Below are 19,952 nucleotides of genomic sequence, written 5' to 3'. Positions count from 1 at the left end.
ACTACAGGGCAAAGACCAGAGAAGCTGCTGAACTACCTCTGAATTGACCCACTTGATCAACAAGCCAATGTCCCAATGCCTGCCTAAGGAAGTTTTCCAAGCTACAGGCTTCCTCACAGAAAATTTTTTGAGTTATACTAAGCCACAGACCTCAATGTCTCAAAGGCTAGAAGAGTAAACTTACCTGTTCCTGAGCCACGAGGGGCTGGAAGGGCAATGCGGATACAGCAGTTGGCCACTTCTGTGAAAATGTCCGGGTTGCGGCATGCGGCTGGTCCAAGGACACGAAGGATGTAGTTGATCTCCCGAGAGCCAAGGCTGCCAGATACAACACCAGAGGTAGTGCTACCAGCTCCACTTGTAGCTGCTGAGCGAACAACCTAGTAAAGAGGAGGACACTCCTGATTAAAGACCACTTTCTAAAACAAAACTGCATTCTAGGAAGAGTTACCAAGGATTAAAATACCAACCAAGCTCTCCCTCAAGACAGTGGATGAAAGCCTTTTGATCTTTGGGAGGAAGACACACTTGGGTCTTTTGAGTTTTAGTCCTCCACAATTCAAAAATATGTGGCTTATAAAAAAGTTACAACATTCAGCATACCCCCCAAACTATCAACTATTAGACTAGACAATATACAATCCTTATAGAAACTGGGAAACATATCTAGATCACTGATCATTCCTCCAAATTAAAGCTCCCAAATTTAAGTGCCAGTTCTGAGCCTTCCCACATGCCGTCCCAATTTTAAATCAGAAATAGTTCAAACTCTAAAAATAGGTAATACTGACACCCACTTTATAAGAACAAAACTAAAGTTTCAAAGTCAATCATCAGTCTTGGATAGTGACAGCCAGGAGTATAGGTTTCTTGAACTAAAACTTGTTAGTAAGGACTAGGACACATACCACCAAACTCATGTTTTAAAGATCATTCCCTGTAGGATTACTTCACCCAAGAGCCTATTTTCCAAACACTGTTTTTTCAGGTTGTAAAAGTACAGTTGACCCTTAACAGGTCTAAACTGGATAGGTCCACTTATATGGAGATTTTTTTCCAATAGTAAACACTATAGCCATACTCTTCAGTTTAGCATAATAACCTCTATTATCTTGCCTGTCAGGCTCCAAATCGTAAAATACCTCTCATTCTTTAAATACAGAAAAATGCAATTCCACTATGTGCCATTGTTAATTTATTCTGTCCTTTGTAGGACACCGGATGTCTAGTCTTGATATTACAAGCAGTTCTACAGTGAACATTCTTAAATTCTTGGCCATAGAATTTCTAGGTCAAAGAGTATCTTAACTGACAATACCAAATTACCCTCCAATGTAGTTGTATCAATTTCCACTCCTACAAAAAGTAGGCGTATGCCTAGTTCTCCACTCCCGTACCTGCAGTGGATATTATCAAGCATTTACATTTTGCCACTTGATACATTAAAACTGCCACTGATATTCCTTTGTTCCCTATACCCCTAAATAAAATTTCCTTTAAGTTTAGAAACTTTTATGTCGTCCAACAAGAACCTATATATTTTTTCCTAGCATTTAAAAAAGTTAAGCTTTAAACATTTTAAAAGTGTTTTTAAGTCAGAATACTGTGTATATAGTTGTTTCTTCTCTGTTGGGCTGTCTCCTAACACTGGATCAATGTACATGTTGTCTTTAACAGCCCTCCTTCTTTTGGCTTTGCTCCTATCAGGTGAAATCAAATAAGCTGGCTGAGGAAGAATTATCTGAAGAATGTGAGATATATACGCATATACACAAAGAAGTATGAAGTGGCACCAAAATAATTTATACCTTTTGATCTAATTTCTAAGCATTTATAAGAAAAACAATTGTAAATGTGACAAAGCTATGCACAAAAATGTGACTATCAACACTACATATAAATGTGGGAAATAATGTTCCAAGAGAGGAAATTGGTAGTGAAGTTCAGTAACATTCACCTGATGATTGCTGATGAAGAATTAGCAGAGGAAAGAAGAGTCTGTAAAGTAGGGTGGAAAAAAAGTCTTACTAGTAAGATGTCAGCCCCTAACCCTTCTGTTGAAGTCTTAAGTTGATGTCATAAAGGTTTTTATTTTTGTAATTACTTTCTTCTATTGCTTTATGTGTTTCCTAAAATTAACATATAAACCTCAGTTTTCATGTGCACAATTTGTAAAGAGCTTTTCCCAGTAATAAACATTCCAAAAACTTTACTATAATCAATGCTTGAATACTGTGGGGGTTAGGGGCGCCAGCCCTCCATGCTGTTGAAAATCCACGGATAACTTTTAGTTGGCTCTCCATATCTGAGGTTCTGTATCTGCGAATTCAACCAACTGATTGTGGTAGTACTTTAGTGTTTACTATTAGAAAAAAATCTTTATATAAGTGGACCTGTGCAGTTCAAACTTGTTATTCAAGGATAAATTTCATTTTTACAATCCCCAAAACACAATGGTTAGAAAATAGGCTCTTAAGTGAAGAGGACTTTCTGGATAAGAGCTATCACTATAGTAATTTAGGGGTTAAAAAGTCCTATTTTCTAGTACTTTTAAAATGTCACTCAATGGGATTATCTATCATATCTAAGCAAGCACCTGAGGACACAGCTGGGAAATTTTGCTGGGCAGAGCATATATATAACACATACCTATATACCCGAAGAACCAGAAGTTGATCTGTCCTGAGACCAAGAAGAACAAAGTATGATATAAAGCTAAACCCCACTGGACACCAAAAACTCACCTTTTCCATGGTATGGCGCAGGGTGCAGGGGTCCTCAATGATGTGTCTTAAGAGAAGGGTGACCAGGGGAGTAAACCCATTGAAGCCTGAACTCTGGGTCAAATTTAAGATCATGCGAGTACTCTTCAGCTCTGCAAACATCATGGCATATTTGTGGTCTCGGGTGAGCCTCAGGCACAGGCGAAGGGTGGCATGCAAAGTGTCTGGATCCACAGGGACGCCTAGCATGCTCACACAGGCCCGGATTAAAACAGTCACCATATCCTCTGTCAGGCCCTGGATCAAGATCTCCCCAATTTTTGTTTCTTCCAGGCTTGTCTCCTTTTCAGTATTTGTACTGTCTAGGGCCAAGGGGGTATCTACAAATGGGAGAAGTGTTCAGACAGTTAACTTGACATTTCCTTCCATCCTCTCCCTCTGAAGTAACCAAACACTTGGGTGCTATTAAGACAAATACACCAAACACCAATTCAAAGATCTGATGAAAAAGCATATAAAAACAAAAACTACGTATCTTTAAGTCACCAAGCAATCTGAAGGGTAAGAAATCACTCATGATGAAACTGGTCAGAATTTAAGCCATAAAGGAACATTAGCTTTATTATAAGACCCTCCTTAAAAGATTCAAAAACTGAAAGTCCATACCACTGGTTTTATTTTCTTTACGTTTGATATCCATTTCTTTGCTTTCTTCCAGTGTCTTCTCTAGTTCCTGTCCATTGCTGTTTTTAGAATTTTTATTCAATCGTGGTACCCTCAGGAGTGTCAGCATCACAGGACGCCGGTTCCCTGTTTCCTCATTAACCTAGGAATTCAAGCAGACAAAAATATCTCTACAGAAAAAAGAATTCTAAGGGGAAATGGGGCAATTGGGACTCAGTGGCAAAATGCTATAACAAGAAGGAATTTTGGCAATTTATCCCATCCCTATTATTTACAGAAAAAAAGCCCGAAGGTCCTAAGAAAGAGAGTGGCATACACAAGGCCCTACAGCAAGTTATGAAACTTTCCAGTAGAGCAGGCACCATATCCCAACAACTCCCTAATCCTTGATTGAACACTTAAATTGATTTCCAGGTGGGACAGTATTGCCAAGACTCCTGGCCTAAAACATAGCTTTAGAAAGACTCAGTTCTCTGAAAACTATACCCCATTTAGTAATGGTAATACTGTTCTTATAATATGTCAGGACTGCTGGCTCTGGAAGAAACAAATGGAAAGGCATACTTAGCACATTCCCCTCCTTCAATCAAGTTTACGGCATCGAGTGAACATGTACCTGTACCATTGTAGTGAACTGGACAGTGTATCTTCTTCGGCCTGCAGTGAAACGCACACTTGTCTCTCCAGATTTCCAGGCAGAATCAATAGTGCTGTTGTTGCTTGCACTGTAACTACACCAACGTCCAGAGCGGTCATCAAACCAGCGCCAGTTGTTGTTGTTAGACTGTAGGTACTAAATACAAGAGCACAAAGTTTTACTGTATTTCCTTATAATGTTGACTATTAGAAGCAACAGTCATTTCGTCAGTGTTCTTTGCTAAAACTAACCCAGGAAAAGGAAATATACTGGACATTTATTTTACGTTGCAAACCAAGAGATAAGTTTTCATATACCTTATCCCTCACATCCTTGAGCTTCTCCACAGGAACAAAACACTCTCTACTCTTATCCTGTGATCCTTTCCTTTTGTTTCCAACTATTTTCCACAAAAGGTAAACATTATTTTAGATGTACTGGAACAAAAGTTCTGTTTCTGAGAAGGTACTGAGATGATGTGGCATATATAATTTTTATATAAGGAGCACTTGCTTTTGGAGGAACTGTTGCACACTCAGCCCTTCACATAACAGAAGAGCCACTCCTCCTCCGGAAACTGCACACATCTTTAACATTTACTTCCAGGGTAAATTCTTGGACCTTTCAGCAAGCAGCTCCATAAAAAAAAAAAAAAAACTAAATTCTAACTTCCAATTCAGAAGAGAACTCTATTAAGATCCCTCAAGAGATTTATGCCTTGATCAGAGAGCTTTACATTTTTCTAAATACCACTATCCCATATTCTCTTCTGGTCTATTCTTGCCTCAAGAAGCTCAGCTGTTCTGCTCACCATATACACGGTATATAAAACATATACTGTTTTATGTACCTTAGTCATTTGGGCTCTCCTCTTTGAGGAAATGGCTGTTTTTTCATAGAAATCAATCAGGAGCAACACTGGAGTGATCCACCTAGAGCAGAAGAAATGATTTACTCTGGGCAAGCCAGAAACTTGTGCAACATGGGAAAACTTATCTTGATTTTATCAGGTACTGCACAATTTTCAAACCATAAAAGGCATCCAAGATTCATCCCATACATGTCCCACCCAGGAAACTGCATGATTCAAGTCCTAAACTTGAGGGCCCAAAGGCCCAGAGAAATAGAAATGAAACCAGGAGAGATACAGGGTCACTCACTTTGGGGTCTGGACCTCCTTTTGTTCCTTGGCGGCCTGTAGGCAGGGCTGAACCACTTCCAAGAGTTTGATTAGGACATTAAGGATGCCACTAGATTCAACCACCCAAGCACAAGGTAGCTTCAATTCCTGATTGATTAATCAAAGAGAAAAAAAATACCAACTTCTACTTAGTTTCAAGGATTACTACGGTATAAAACAAGAGTGAACACTAATGGAATTGGCTGAATTCAAATTCCACTTTCACCACTTACCAGTGTGATCTGAGATATATTACTTAAATTCTCTAGGCCTTAGTTTCCTCTTGGGTCAAAGGGAATAATAATGTTTATATCTCCAGGTTAATTGCCAACAGAGTGTACATTAGTATGTGCTTAATGTGGAAACTATTACTAGTATGATTAATATCATTAAGAACTGTCATCTAGGCTACCTTAAAAGCTTCTGATTTACAAAGAACCTTTATAATCATCCAAGATGGAATAATTAAACACAGCAACAAAGTTAATAGTTCCTCTTACAGGGGCTACATAAAGCATTATTGATGTAACAGGAAATCACTGGAAATAATTTAAATAAATGGCCAACAATAGGTGATACTTAAACTAGGGGACATTGAAAAGATGGAATAATATATACATGACATGGTAAATATTCATAATATAATACTTGAAAGAACACAAACTTTCTAAACATTCTGATCCTGACTGTTTAAACGTATAGGAAAAAAGACCAGAAGAAAGACTGTCATTTGTGTTTTTTTTAAAGGGGGGGGGGCTCATGAGTAATTTCTCATTATAATGTTATTGGGGACCCCCAGCATTCAGAACTTTGCAATCTTTCCCACAAGTATCTATTCACAAGCGTTATAGAATCACCACTTCCATTATAAAGGAAAGCCCCAAGACTGTAGACATAAAGTATGACACATATTGTACTTAACCCCAATATGCTATAAAGGGTTTACTCCATTAAATCCAGGTTTTACCATTAAACATGATAAGCTAAAAATGAAGAGTCACTTGTTCAAGGTTAGTTGCCTCCTAATTCCTATGTTGGTTGGAACAAGAACATACTTTACCTCAAATAATCTGCTGATTAACCAGGTCAGAAAGACAAGTTAGATTCTATTTGACATCTATTACCAAATTCCATATCCTACCCCACTGCTAATTAGATTTCCTCAGAGAAGCCAAAAGAAATCCACAACTTACAGTCATTCTAAGTACCTTCTTCTAATTACACCCCATCCTCTAGTCCTCTAAGACCCAATTCAATTAATTAACATTTGTTCTGAGAAGTACTACTCTTATTATCCAGAAGTGATGTATATTGACCTCCCTGAACTCAAGATTATTACCATTCATGTAGCACAGAATGCTGTATTTTATACTTAAGATTCCTGGGAGGAGGGCATGGCAACCCACTCTAGAATTCTTACCTGGAGAATCTCTTGGACAGAGGAGCCTCGCGAGCTACAGTTCATAGGGTTGCAAAGAGTTGGACATGACTGAGTGACAGCACATACACACACGTGCATTATAGCCTATCAGAAACTGTAGGCTCATGAAATGCAGACATGTCCTACATTTCTCTATACCTTCTTCAGTGTCTCAAATGGTAGGTGTTTGATGATTCTTTGATGAATGAATAACAGGGACCAAAAGGTCTAAATCTTACCTCAAAAAGCAGTGTTAAAAGCAAGATTCTAGTGGCCAAGTTAGAGGCCTGGGGTAGAGTGGCCATCTGACTGATCCACTCTGATACAGTTTTTGTGTCACTTGTTGTCAGGGGAAGAGCAGCTTTGATCAATACATCAGCAGCTTCCCACACCTAGAAAAGCAGGCAAGGAGCCAAGTTAAATAACTGTAGATAGAGTATGATGAGGTTTGTCAAAACATTCTCAACCTTGTAAAATACCCCCTCCACCTCTAACACATTCATTGAAGGAGACTGGGTAAATATTAACATATTTACTATAGGCATTTGGTGTCTGTATCAAAAGAAGATGTATGTTATTAAAGAAACACCTCCAAAAATTATTTTCTTAAGACTAGATTACAAGAAGTCTAAATTCTAAGTTTAAACAATGAGTATTTTAAAAATTTCTGGTGCACATATACAGTCAACTCTACAAAGGTTCTACCCACTTTAAATCTTTCATTATACCTGCTTCAGAATTATCATGAAAAACAGAGGAAAAATAACCAAACAAACAAAACCTCAGCATGTTAGAAACATTGGTCATGCTTTAGTATGCATGTTGAAAAACTCTTGTAATGAATTTTATATAATTGCTCCATTCTATTAAGGTTTGTTTTCTTAAACTTCTATAAGCTCTTGATATAAAGATAACTAAAGATTGGTCATATCGTGTGGGGAAGAAAAAGCTTTATCCAGTTTGACTTTTACTCTTGTGATGTTTCCATACACTAAAATTATGTTTAAATATATCAGTTTTTAATTTCTTCCTGTCTCTCAACTTAAAAAAAAGTATCAGATTACAATGATTTAAATAAATAAATCATAAAAAAGTAAAGGAAATATAACCAAAATGTTAACTGGCTATGTGGGAATTTAGGGTGGTTTATTTCTTATTATATTTCAACAACTAGCATACATTAATTTCATAACGAGAAAAACACTGCTTAAAAAAGACAAAAAGGTCACAACTACTTATCAAAATGGGGACTCATCTGTCAAAAGATTATTACATAGGAGGAGAGGGAAAAACATTTATTTAGTTAGTTCAGGGGGCCTAATTTGGCTCAAGAGTGAGAGACATTTTTGACATTTTAGATGAATCTAAGAAGTGATACACAGAAAAACAGAGCTTTGTTTTTTCCTTTCAAAGACTTTTTGGCCCCTGGAGAACTTACCTGATTGACTACTTGCTTCAGAATCATGTCTCGATAGTCTGCTCCATTTCGTTTGATTGCTGTCATGATCAAATCACACACTCGGTATACAGTGTCTGGCAACTCATCAAGAAGGTGAAAGCAGCCTGGCAACATTGTATCTGTGAAAGTGTGGAGCTCATCTTGCTCCAATGGATCAGCATCCTGGAACTTCTCTAGACATTTAGCCTCTTCCTCTTCCTGCTTTTCTCGAGCTTTCCGTTCCTCCTCTTCCTTTCGGCAAGCAACTTCCTAGAGGCAGGGAAGGAAGAGTGAGAGGATATGGTACAGCTGAAGGAAGAAAGTGAGGAGACTCTAATAATATATCTGCCCTACCACATAAATATTCTCTACCTTCTCCTCAATCAGGTGGTACATTCATTAGGGTGTGGCAATGAGTATAAAGGCAGCTATACAGCCTAAGGAAAGACAGCAGGACACCTCCAGTCCTCAAAGTGCTGGAAACTTATTTGCATCATTTGACATCACCTCCCACAAAAATCATTTGTAGACAATTGTCCTGCATTCTCTGTAGGTAGTAATTATTACCTAGATTCCAAGGTAATAAAGACAGACAAGTTTGGCCTAATGAGCACTACCAAGTACATTTTGGGCCTCTTATTTGACAATAATAGTAATGCTTCATCTGTTTCATATAAAGCTTCAGGTCAATGTAATGTAGACTAGTGATGGCAAGGTTGGGATGAATGAGTACTCCCATGTCTTTGTTTAGACTTTATTTCCAGCAATTACCCAACAGTAATAGCAGAATGTTGATAGAAACACTAAGATCACTGTGTCAGACCCTCTTGGAAGCCCCGTTTCCTAGTTACCTCAGGTGACTCTGCCCTTTGATCCATTGGGATATCCTGTCCCAGAGACATGGCAATCGCTCTCATCATCTGGTCCTCTTCAGACATACTCAGATCCTAAAGAGCAACAAAAGAAAATCCAGCAACTACACATACCCCAATCATAAGGAATCAGACATCCTGGGCTCAAACTTTAGAGAAGAACAGAGAGGGCTCTGAATGCTGCTCTGTAGAATCAAATTCAATTAGGCTTACCTGGTCACCACGAGAACAAGAGGGAAAAACCACAGCAAAATTAAATAGGAAAGGATCTTCAATGTGACCACCTATTTGGCATTTCAGAAAAGAGAGCCTCTCCTATTACTTTCTGCCTATGTATAATTTAAGAGTTCTTTTGCAAAGTCCAGGAAAATTTGCCTGAGTAAGAGAGAGAAAGCGTCTGCTCCTTATATTCTAGAGCTGTAAGAGTTAGCGTGTAAAGAAAATATTGGCATGGAGAAGTAAAGCACATTAGCAGCCATACCAACACCCTGAGAGATCAGAGCCCCTGAGCCAACTCACCCGAACAACTCCTCCCATGATCGGGGGAGGGTGGGTTAGAAGGTACTCTGTGGCCTGCTCCATGGTGCTGGTGTTCAACAGGGCCTCCATGGCATGTTCCCTTGTGAAGCCCATGTCCATGAGCTACAAAAAGAATGCAGGATCTCAAAGAACCATGGTAAGAGAGAAATCCAAACACATTGTAAAAAAAAAAAAAAAAAGAGGAATCCTTTTAAGATGGAGACAAGTTTTTCTAACTTCATACGAACTGAGAATATTTATAAAGCTAAGTCAGTTAGATAACATGAATGATCCTTTCTGCATGGTGCTTCCATACCATTTAAACAGAGCTACATAATGACCCAAGGAGTCAAAGTGATTCCCAATTCCATCCTTCAAGAAAATTCAGCTAGATGGTCATCTTCCTTAGAAAGATTATTCTAAGACTGAGACTCACACATAGAAGCAAAACTTGGTCCCACTTTTCTTGAAGACAGACTGGCAACAGAACAAGAGCCTAAAAAACTGACCCAGGAAACCTACAACTAGGAAATAATCATGAGATGCATAGAAAGATTTGTAGAGAATGAAGCTATACACCACAGCTTTACAACACCAAACAATAAGAAAATCAACATATCCAGCAATATAAGAATGATTAAGAAGTAAAAAAGACCTAGTTTCTTAAAGACAGCAGTATAAGTCTACATTCTGTATGATGCTGCTAGGTAAAAATTAGGCACAGAATTAAGTGATGAAAATAAGGATACAATGATTATCTTGTGTGGTGACATTATGAATGCCTTTAGAAAGTATTTTGGTATATTTCTAAGTTTTCTTAAAGTGAACACTTAACTATTATAATAAAAACGTGGCATGTACATACAGAAGACGTTTGAACAGGACTCTAAATATAATGCTGTTTGAGATTGAAATGTCAGGATCATAAGGTGCATCCCCTCCCCCACTTCTAGCCTCCAACTATTTTAAATTTAAAAAATGAAAACAGTCTTATAGGTGAGTAAGGTTTCCAAAAGCTCGTGTTGGAAAATAAATTTGGGTCACAATGTCCCTTCTTTTTACAGATCCATCAGAAAGTAGCTGAGGACAGTTTGCGTCCGAAGAACATGGCAGCCACAGTCTACTGAGAATACGTAAAAGAATTCCAATACTAAACAAGATGCTTGGGAGGAGACAGATCTTTTACCTATTAGGAGTACTGAAACGACACTTCAGCTTTCTTGGGAGAAAAAGTAAGAAAGAGCATATTTAAACCTATCTCCTAATAAGACCAGGCATTTAGAAACTTAGAAACCCCACAGACCACACACTCTCAGGTGCAAAGTCTGGGCCCTGGAGTGTGAGGTCAGAATCCCACCTGTTGTAGTTGTTGCTGGTTGACTTGAGGTTCCCGGCGAGAGCCACCTTCTTCTTGTCCTGTATCCTCTTCTCCTCGAGATCCCTCCTTTTCTTTGCTCAGTCTCTCTCGAATCACAGGTTCCCCTCGGAGGATGTGACACAGGATGGCTAGCATGGACTCAGCCATTCGCCCACCATACACTTTCAAGGGTTTCCGATTCCACAGGTTCTTGATGCAAGTAAACGCTGCCTGTAATTCATTTGAAAAGCTATGTGAAGACCATTTTGTCTCAATTCAAAACCCAGGAAAAGTACGTCAAAGATCTGTGAGACGGTTCTTCCACAATCAATGCCAACAACAAAATTTCAGGCAGTACTGAGGGGGTCCAAGGAAGCACAGAGAAGGGGGCATTAAACCCAACCTAGAAGTTGCAATCTGGAGTTTAGAGTTCAAAGGTTTACACCACAGAAAATTTTCAAGTGGTCTGCAATCCATTATGCAAGGCAGCCCTATCTGGGACTAGGATCCACTGGTTCTCCACCAAATTATTTCACTAAGGAGGACGAAAGAGAGTGGGAGCTACCTAGTTGGCATGAGAAATTACTCCTGGTTTTAGAATGCTGAATACTCACCTTCTGAGTTACCACAAGGAAGCGGAGGGCACTGAACTGTGGAAAGTTCTGAACACCTCCAGGCAATTTGGCAGGCAGTGAATGTGGAGATTCAAGCACCGTGGTGGGATTTACCATCTTCTCCACCAGCATTAGCCAGGCATCTAGGAATTCTCCTGTGCCATCAGGTAAATCTGAATGTTCTAATCCCTCAGCGACAGGAACTTTTCCTCCCATAGACAGAGCCCAATTGAATGTTCTAAATTCAAATAAGAGAAAATGTGAAGATGGACTATTAGAATTTTAGATTGGGGGTGGGGAGAAAGACAGGGACATATTCAAAAGCTTCCCAGTTCCTCTTCTTGGAGATGCTGCTTCTAGTCTGTCCAATATTTATTAGCTTTACCCTTTTCAAAAAATTGTAGTATAGTTGATTTACAATGTTGTGTTAGTTTCTGGTAAACAGCAACATGATTCAGTTATATATGTATTCTTTTTCATATTCTTTCCAATAATAATTATTACAAGATGCTAAATATAGCACTTTACCTCTTATTTGGGTTTTTATTCCAGCCTTATTGATATATTATTGACATATAACATATATAAGTTTAAGGTGGACAAAGTGATAATTTGTTACACATATTTAGGGTAAAATTAATACCATTTCCAGCCTTATTTTTAAAGCTACAACAACAACAACAAAAAATCAAAGTGAAACTTCGAATCTTCTGACCAAAAGCAGCAGAAAAATTATCATATTCAAAGAAATAGTCGGAAAGGATAAGTCTATTAGAAAAATATGTATAAGACATGGCAATCCAAATGAAGAAAAACAGAGACTGTTACAAGACAGCCCAAGGACAGGCTGAATCCTACCCTCTAGGAAGATGGACATAAATACAACTAGTTCCTAAACCATGAAAGGGTACAACCAATGGCTATCTCTATGAATCCCATCATCATAGGATAGGTGGCGTAGAAAGTTGTGGGCTGCTAAGGCAAATAGAAAAGACCAAACTCCAAACAATGTTTCTCTGTAAAGCAACATGATCCTTACTCAAAAAGGGCATTGTGGCCTCCAGAGCAGAGAAATTTCTGCAGCATGAGGTGGTAGGGATACTTCCTCTCATCAAACAGCATTGGGGATGTAAAACCAACTGAACAGATGAAGAAGGTCAGCCTGGAAGAGGGAAAAAGCAAAAATTTAACCTTCTCTAGGGCAGCCAGAAAAACAATGGGAAATTCAAATAGAAGCCAAGAGTAAAATTTAATACTGCACTGAAGTGACTGACTGACTAGAATGCAAGTGGGTGACTAGTTTGGATATTAAATTTATAAGGCAAAAAAGGATGACAGTTTCCACCTACTACTAAACACAAGGTTACTGAAATGCAGTCTGATTATACTTTTAAAAATCTCTGTATTTTAGAGTAGGTAGAACCAAGACAAGTACCTTACACTGTATTTGGGGTACACATTTAGGGTAAAACAAGGGACCTCTAAGTCCTCTAATTCAGTGATTCACTCTGCATTCAAGTAGAGAAGGAACCAATTAGATTTTGCATCTTAAGCAGAACCTCACCTGAAGCGTGGAGTAGGTGTATATGGTGGAGGCTGCCATGATAAGCCTTTTGTGAGGAGCTTAGTGAGGGCTGAGGCCGTTGATCGAGCAGCAGGTGTCGGTGCTGTGGTGGTGCTGGCAGCATGATGGCTTCTTCTCTGGCGGACAGGAGACCCCACACAAAGTTTAACAAGGAGTCCAAACAGCTCAGCCAGTGCTCTGCCTAATCTAGAGGAAGCTGGAACCCAAAAGTCAGAATAAGGCTGTACAGTGTTTCCAGAACGGTTTCATTATAACAGATACACTACTGTTAATACATTTTAATGACTGACTACTTCCTCCCACATAATATTCTATGAAACACCTGGACTTGTCTCTACATATATAAAAAGTGGCCTTCTTATAAAAATCTAATACGGTATTACATAGATTACAAGTATTTCAAATTGTCATATTTGTAGGAGGCTTTTCGGTATATATTGCTGAACCAAAAAGGCAAAATCCAAATAAAACACGTAAAAGGAGATGTATAGAAAAAGAAAAAATATCTAAACATGGGTATTTTTCTGTTTTTCTTAAAACATTTCTCTGTACCTTTTATATAGTGAATATTTATTACTCTTAAAATCACAAATGAAAATGCTGTCACAGTATTTCTGAAATAAACATTTCATCACAATCCACAGATAAGACTAGGTCTGAATCAGAGCACATCTCTTAATCAGAGCACATGAACCCAGGCTTCTCTGGTGGTTCAGTACTAAAGAATCTGCTTGTCAAGGCAGGAGAGGTGGGTTCGATTCCTGGGTTGGGAAGATCTCCTGGAGAAGGAAATGGCAACCCACTCCAGTACTATTGCCTGGGAAATCCCATGGACAAAGGACACTGGATGGGGTTGCAGAAGAGTTGAACACAAGTTAGCAACTAAACAACATATGAACCCACTGTGAAAAAATTGGCTCTACTTGAATTGGCGCCACATGTCATACCCTCCCTCCCAAACTCAGTAAGTTCTGAGATATAAAGCTTAAGAAAGGAACAAGCCCTTCTTCTCCCTAATCGAACCACATTACTGCTAAGTCACTTCAGTCGTGTCTGACTCTGTGTGACCCCATAGACGGCAGCCCACCAGGCTCCCCCATCCCTGGGATTCTCCAGGCAAGAACACTGGAGTGGGTTGCCATTTCCTTCTCCAATGCATGAAAATGAAAAGTGAAAGTGAAGTCGCTCAGTCGTGTCCAACCCTCAGCGACCCCATGGACTGCAGCCTTCCAGGCTCCTCTGTCCATGGGATTTTCCAGGCAGGAGTACTGGAGTGGGGTGCCATTGCCTTTTCCAATCGAACTACATTAGGATCTTCCAATTATAATGAGGGAATAGGCTATAGATACTTGTACTACCTGACTGGAGGTTGGGTGTGCCCAGACTTTGAAAGCCTAATATATGTAAACATTAAATTTTTACTTTTCCACCACTGCTTTCAAGTGAATAGACAGCAAAGTGGCTCAAAAGTAGTCAGCAAGGATAAAAGAGGAAAAACAAACGGCCAGTAAGCACAGAGAAACAGACATCAAAAGCATGGGCTGGGCCCACACAGAAACCCCAGAATGTTCAAAGGTTTCAGAGGTGTAACAAAGAAAGGAGAGGTAAACATCAGCATCTTCTTGGGTGGTCAATTTTCCTTCAATTTGGGGAAAGTGGAAGTAGACTTTCAAATTAAAACAAAGGAGTAGAATTAAGCAAATTAGAATGGAATGTAAAATTCAACAGGGTTTAAAATAACAAATGGAAGCACCAAAGACCATGTTTTGCTTTCCTTTGGGCAGAGCTCCCAATTGCAAATTGTCCTTATTTTCCTTCACTGTAAGAGGTCACAAAGTGGCAAACATACAAAATTGGTGTAGGCATACAAAATAGGTTCCCCAAAAATTAAGGGGTGAAAGATGGTGAAAACATGTCAGTGCATTTTGGGGGGGGGGCGCTGCACTGCACAGCATGCAGAATCCTAGTTCCTTGACCAGGGATCAAACCTGCACCCTCCACAGTGGAAGCAAGGAGTCTCAACCACTGAACAGTCAGGGAGGTCCCCAGTGCACATCTTTAATATGATCTTGTATCATGTTTGGAGAAGGCAATGGCAACCCACTCCAGTACTCTTGCCTGGAAAACCCCATGGGCAGAGGAGCCTGGTAGGCTGCAGTCCTGTATCATGTTATTGTAGTTTCCACAGAGGTGGCAAAGTAACTATTAAAACACACATCAACTGTATTACTTGCCAGCTACATTTGAATGACAGAGAAAGGAAGAGCAGCCTTGAATACAGTAGTCAGACAGGTAACAGGAAAGCAGGTGGGCTTAATATCACAAAAGCCAAGAAAAGACTATTTTGAGAAAGAGGTGGTAGGTCAACCATTGTGCTGCAGAAAAGTGAGGAGACTGAAGAGTATCCAGTGGACTTAGCAATAAGGAGGTTAGATACCTTGGTGAGCCATTTCAGGGAAATGGTATGATCAGAGGTCATTTGCAGTAGCAGAAGAGTAGAAAGAAAAGGAGGGGTAGATTTGGCTTTCAGAAAGCCACTCTCATCTCTGTCTCCCTCACAGTTAGTACAGAGCCTGTCACACAGCAGATACCTGAAAACGAGCCACCAAGTTTAAAGTTTCCTTAAAAGGAAACAATAGAGCCATACCTGGCTCTAAAAAAGATAGAAGGAAGAAAATCACTCACCTGACAACAATGGCTTGATTTGCTTGATTCTGGCAGCCATGGCAGGTGTGATTTTAGATTTGCCCTTAGAGTCTGAAGCAGTAGGTTCGTCTGTCTCCATAGGAGCCAGTGTGTCACCATCAAGCCCAATGCCTTCCAACAAGCCCTGGGTAGAAGCATCCATACTTCCAGTGGTTCCATCCTGTTCCCCATCTGTAGCCATAAGAGGGGAGCAGTAAGACCATGGTAAGCGAGGACTTAACTGGTTTCCTGTTCTGAAGAGTCCCAAGAGAGAGCTACCTATAGTGCTCGTTAATCTTTAAATGGCCACAACTTCCTAAATCTGAAAAGAAAAAACAAACAAACACAAAACTATACTGATAAGCTCCTTTCCTTGGAGTCCTTCTAACTAGGTAACACTGACATCCATCTTCCAATGGGAGCGTGTTAAAAAGTCTTTACCCAGGGCTACCCTGGAAGACTGTAAGCATACTACAGGACTAAGAAACTCTGCACAAAATACAATGTGCATGGTGACCCACACTCTCAAGGCACACACTCTACTAGAATTTTACAGCTCATTAATAAACTCAAATCAGACATCATAGATCACTACTAGAGAAATATATTTCCTAGAATTTAAGATTTTTGTATATGAATTTGAGATGTGTCTTCTTTGGGGTGGTCATGTGTGCTCTTAGATCTAAGAATCAACATTAGGCAATCTATAAAACATATCACCAAGTTTTCTTTGTAATATTCTGGAAAAACTCTATGTGTAAATGGAGTTATCCTTGTTAAATTCGTGGAAAAAACTGCTGGAAAAAATATATCTAAATTGTTATGCAAGGCAATTCTTTGCCAGAGTCTAATTTTGTTCCTGATTCTTAGTAAATTATTTTTTGAGTTAAAGTTGGTACACTTTGGCAAAACTTGATATTCTAACTTCTGGTTAGAAATTTCTACAAAATTAACCTTGCCAGAAGTTTGTGTATATCTTATTAATTCTGTCCCATTCTCCCACAATACAATAACTAGCTGTCATATGTCATTACTTATTTCATAACTTATGTCTGCTTTATTAGTTCCTTAGCATTTTCTCTATTTTTAGTAATCTCAATACAATTTTTAAGCATAGTTAATAGGCTTTTATTTATAGAACTGTCTCACCTTTTTCTTTAGTTTATCAAATTTACTTTTTCCCTGATGCAGAGTATAGGAGGAAAAAACTTTCTAGAAAATCAGCTTTTATTAATTTTAGGTTTGCTCCATTAGGGTCAGAAGATTGTATGATTTTTTTTCTTCTTCTAATTTTATTTATTTATTTTCCACTTGGTGGGTCTCTGTTGCAAGCTTTTCTTCGGTTGTGGAGAACAAGATTCTTACTGCAGTGGCTTCTCTTGCTGCCGTGCACCAGCTCTAGAGCATGCGGACTTCGGTAGCTGTAGCACATGGGCTCAGTAGCTGTTAGCGCATAGGCTTAGTCGCTTAACGGCATGTGGAATCTTCCCAAACCAGGGATTGAATCCATGTCTCCTGCATTGGCAGGTGGATTCTTTACCACCGAGCCACCAGGAAGTCCAAATTGTATAATTTCTGCTTATTGCAATTTGGAACCTCTATTTTAATATAAAAGCTATTTTCAAAAATAACATTGTGCAATAGAAATATAATGTGAACCACATAGATAATTAAAAATTTCTACTAACCACTTAAAAAGTTAATGAGATTATACATTTTTATACAAGGTATCTATTTCACACTTATAGTACATCTTAATACAGATATTAATTTTCCTTAATTGATCTATATTTCATACAATTTACTAGGGGAAAAAAACCAATTCATACACCCAAGTTTTCCAAACAAACTTTAAAGTCTTTCAACAACTGAACAGAATAATAGTTTGTTACATTTAAATTAATAAAAATTAAAAATTCAGTTTCTTCCGTTCAACCTATAGTAATTTCTAAGAATCAACCTCAACATTTGCAAAAAAACATATACAAGATGTTCAGTTTTCAAAACATTACATTAGAAACTTAATAGGGAATGGTTAATTCATGGTACCTTTACATAGCACTTAATATTAAGTGAAGAGAGATCTACAAAATACGTCTAAGACAATCACAACTATGTTAATAAAACATATCCTCAGGGAAAAAGATTAGGCAGACATTTTCAAAATATTTTCTGTGGTATAAACATCAGTTATTCTTCTACTATGTTTTCCAATTTTTATCATTGTGGATATGTATTTTTTCTTAATTAATGAATGGAAAAAAGCCTGAAGACTAGAGATGATAGAGCTAGCTAAATTTTCACAATAAACCTATGAAGACACTGAGACAGAACTTAAAAGAATTAATGGCTGGGATTTTAAGTTTCTTGGAGTTACCTGATCTTTTTCCGCCCTGGGTCGTACCTGTCTTCTCATCCTTTGGAACCAGTTTCTGCATGTCTGCCTGGCCAAATTCACACCCAGATGGCAAGCTGCAAGAAGAGAAACAGTGAGCAATAAAACTTCTGATAACTCATTTTTTATGTTGTGCTTGGTCTCTGACCTGCTTAACTGACACCATTCCCTTCCTACAGCAGGTAAGTTAACCTAATAAAATATCTGCAATGATGGAAGTCCTGAGGTTTGGTTTCTATCTCAACTCTTTAGACCTGTCTAACAACAGGACCAAATTGTAAACACCCACCAAGCTGACACAGCATAATTGGGATATCATATCAAAGATGCACAACACATTTGTAAGCAAGCCCTTTGGCTGGTAAGTGGGAAGGACAATGCTACTGGTTAAATGCTTGTGTCTCCTCAAAATTCATATGTTAAAATCCTAATGCCCCACAAGATGATGGTATTAGTAGCAAGGTTTCTGTGCATATTAGTCATTCAGTTGTGTCCAACTCTTTGTGACCCCATGGAATGTAGTAGCCTGCCAGGCTCCTTTGTCCATGGAATTCTCCAGGCAAGAATACTGGAGTGGGTAACCATTCCTTTCTCTAGGGGATCTTCCTGATGCACGGATCCAACCTGGGTCTCCTGTACTGCAGGCAGATTCTTTACCATCTGAGTCATCAGAGAAGCCCAAGCCTTTCATAGGTGCTTAAGAATAGAATCCTCATGAATGGGACAAAGCCCTTATAAAAAGGGGCTCCACAGAGATTCATAGTCCTTTCCACCATGTGAGGATACAATGAGAAGTCTACAATGTAGAAGAGAGCCCTCACCTAACCACACAGACTTCTAGCCGCCAAAACTCTGAGCAATAAATTTCTATCTCTTATAAGAACCCAATTTGTGGATTTTGTTATAGCAGCCTGAATGAACTAAGACAGACAAGAAAGCCTCTGAACTCTTTACCTTTCTATCCTTAACCAAAGCAATCCTCTGGGCTCACTAAGTTTAGTTTCTCTGTTGGGAAAGACAACACAGATAATAAAAGAGATGACCATTCATTCCCTTACCTGTTTGGGGTACAGAGGGAGAGGAGGACAGTGCTTTCCCATACCAGGGAACAGTATAACTGGCTCAGCTTGCTCAGAACACTCAGACCCAACTGAGAGCCCCACTGGTTTATGGAGATGGAACGAATTTCACTCTGTAACCAAAGTGAAAAAGGTGATCTTTGGGATGCCCTCTAAACGATCAAAATGAACTTTCAGCTATTTAAAACGATAAGGGATTCTATTTTTCCTTCCTCATTATTCTCAGAGCTATCATCTTCATCAAAATTTCCACACTGAAGATCACAGGTATTCTCTTTTAATATTTACAATCTATCTTTAAGATCTCATTGTTTTTTTTGTAAGATGAAAAACAGGAGTCATAGGCAACTCCATTTTTCTAAATCTCCATTTTTCTAAATCAAAGAAACAGTTTTACAGATTCACAGACAGCTTCCAAATTTTTTAGATGGAGAAGGGATTTGTTATTTCCCATTTATTTCAATAAATAAATAAACCCATAAAGTGTTGTTGTATAATTTAATTACTTTCTAGATAGTTTATAATTGTGCTTTCCAATTATATTTCTTCAAAGAACATACTCCTGTTCAACAGCATGAAATAGGCCAGCTAAAAATGCACCATTAATCTTTAGATTGACAACTAAAGGTAGCAAAACTGTGAACACTCAAAAAACCACCTCAACTTTCTGGAAGCACAAGAGGAGCCTCACATGGAGTGCAAACATAGAGGTTGATATTTAGGAAATCGTTAGTAATCTGTTAATTATCATTGACTTAAAAAGT

General features: G+C 38.7%; 1 protein-coding gene across 11 annotated transcripts in view; it reads right to left on the bottom strand.

The window, feature by feature from the left end:
* HUWE1 (HECT, UBA and WWE domain containing E3 ubiquitin protein ligase 1) overlaps positions 1–19,952 on the bottom strand; it is a 158,201-nt gene that overhangs the window by 41,685 nt on the left and 96,564 nt on the right. For all 11 annotated transcript variants that reach the window (XM_070291618.1, XM_070291624.1, XM_070291623.1 and 8 more), the window contains 17 exons: positions 19,168–19,301; positions 18,092–18,186; positions 15,715–15,906; positions 13,009–13,225; positions 12,484–12,606; positions 11,445–11,682; positions 10,831–11,061; positions 9,474–9,596; positions 8,934–9,029; positions 8,083–8,352; positions 6,884–7,036; positions 5,205–5,332; positions 4,895–4,976; positions 4,024–4,200; positions 3,390–3,549; positions 2,745–3,103; positions 185–380 (listed from right to left, as the gene is read on the bottom strand). In XM_070291618.1, the coding sequence (XP_070147719.1) occupies positions 185–380; positions 2,745–3,103; positions 3,390–3,549; positions 4,024–4,200; positions 4,895–4,976; positions 5,205–5,332; positions 6,884–7,036; positions 8,083–8,352; positions 8,934–9,029; positions 9,474–9,596; positions 10,831–11,061; positions 11,445–11,682; positions 12,484–12,606; positions 13,009–13,225; positions 15,715–15,906; positions 18,092–18,186; positions 19,168–19,301 (2,974 nt within the window). The remainder of the gene's footprint in view (positions 1–184; positions 381–2,744; positions 3,104–3,389; positions 3,550–4,023; positions 4,201–4,894; positions 4,977–5,204; positions 5,333–6,883; positions 7,037–8,082; positions 8,353–8,933; positions 9,030–9,473; positions 9,597–10,830; positions 11,062–11,444; positions 11,683–12,483; positions 12,607–13,008; positions 13,226–15,714; positions 15,907–18,091; positions 18,187–19,167; positions 19,302–19,952) is intronic.

This window comes from Ovis canadensis, chromosome X (assembly GCF_042477335.2).
Source record: "Ovis canadensis isolate MfBH-ARS-UI-01 breed Bighorn chromosome X, ARS-UI_OviCan_v2, whole genome shotgun sequence".
Lineage (NCBI taxonomy): Eukaryota > Metazoa > Chordata > Mammalia > Artiodactyla > Bovidae > Ovis > Ovis canadensis.
Note: the sequence above shows the minus strand (reverse complement) of the source record. Positions and strands in the feature narration are given on the sequence as shown.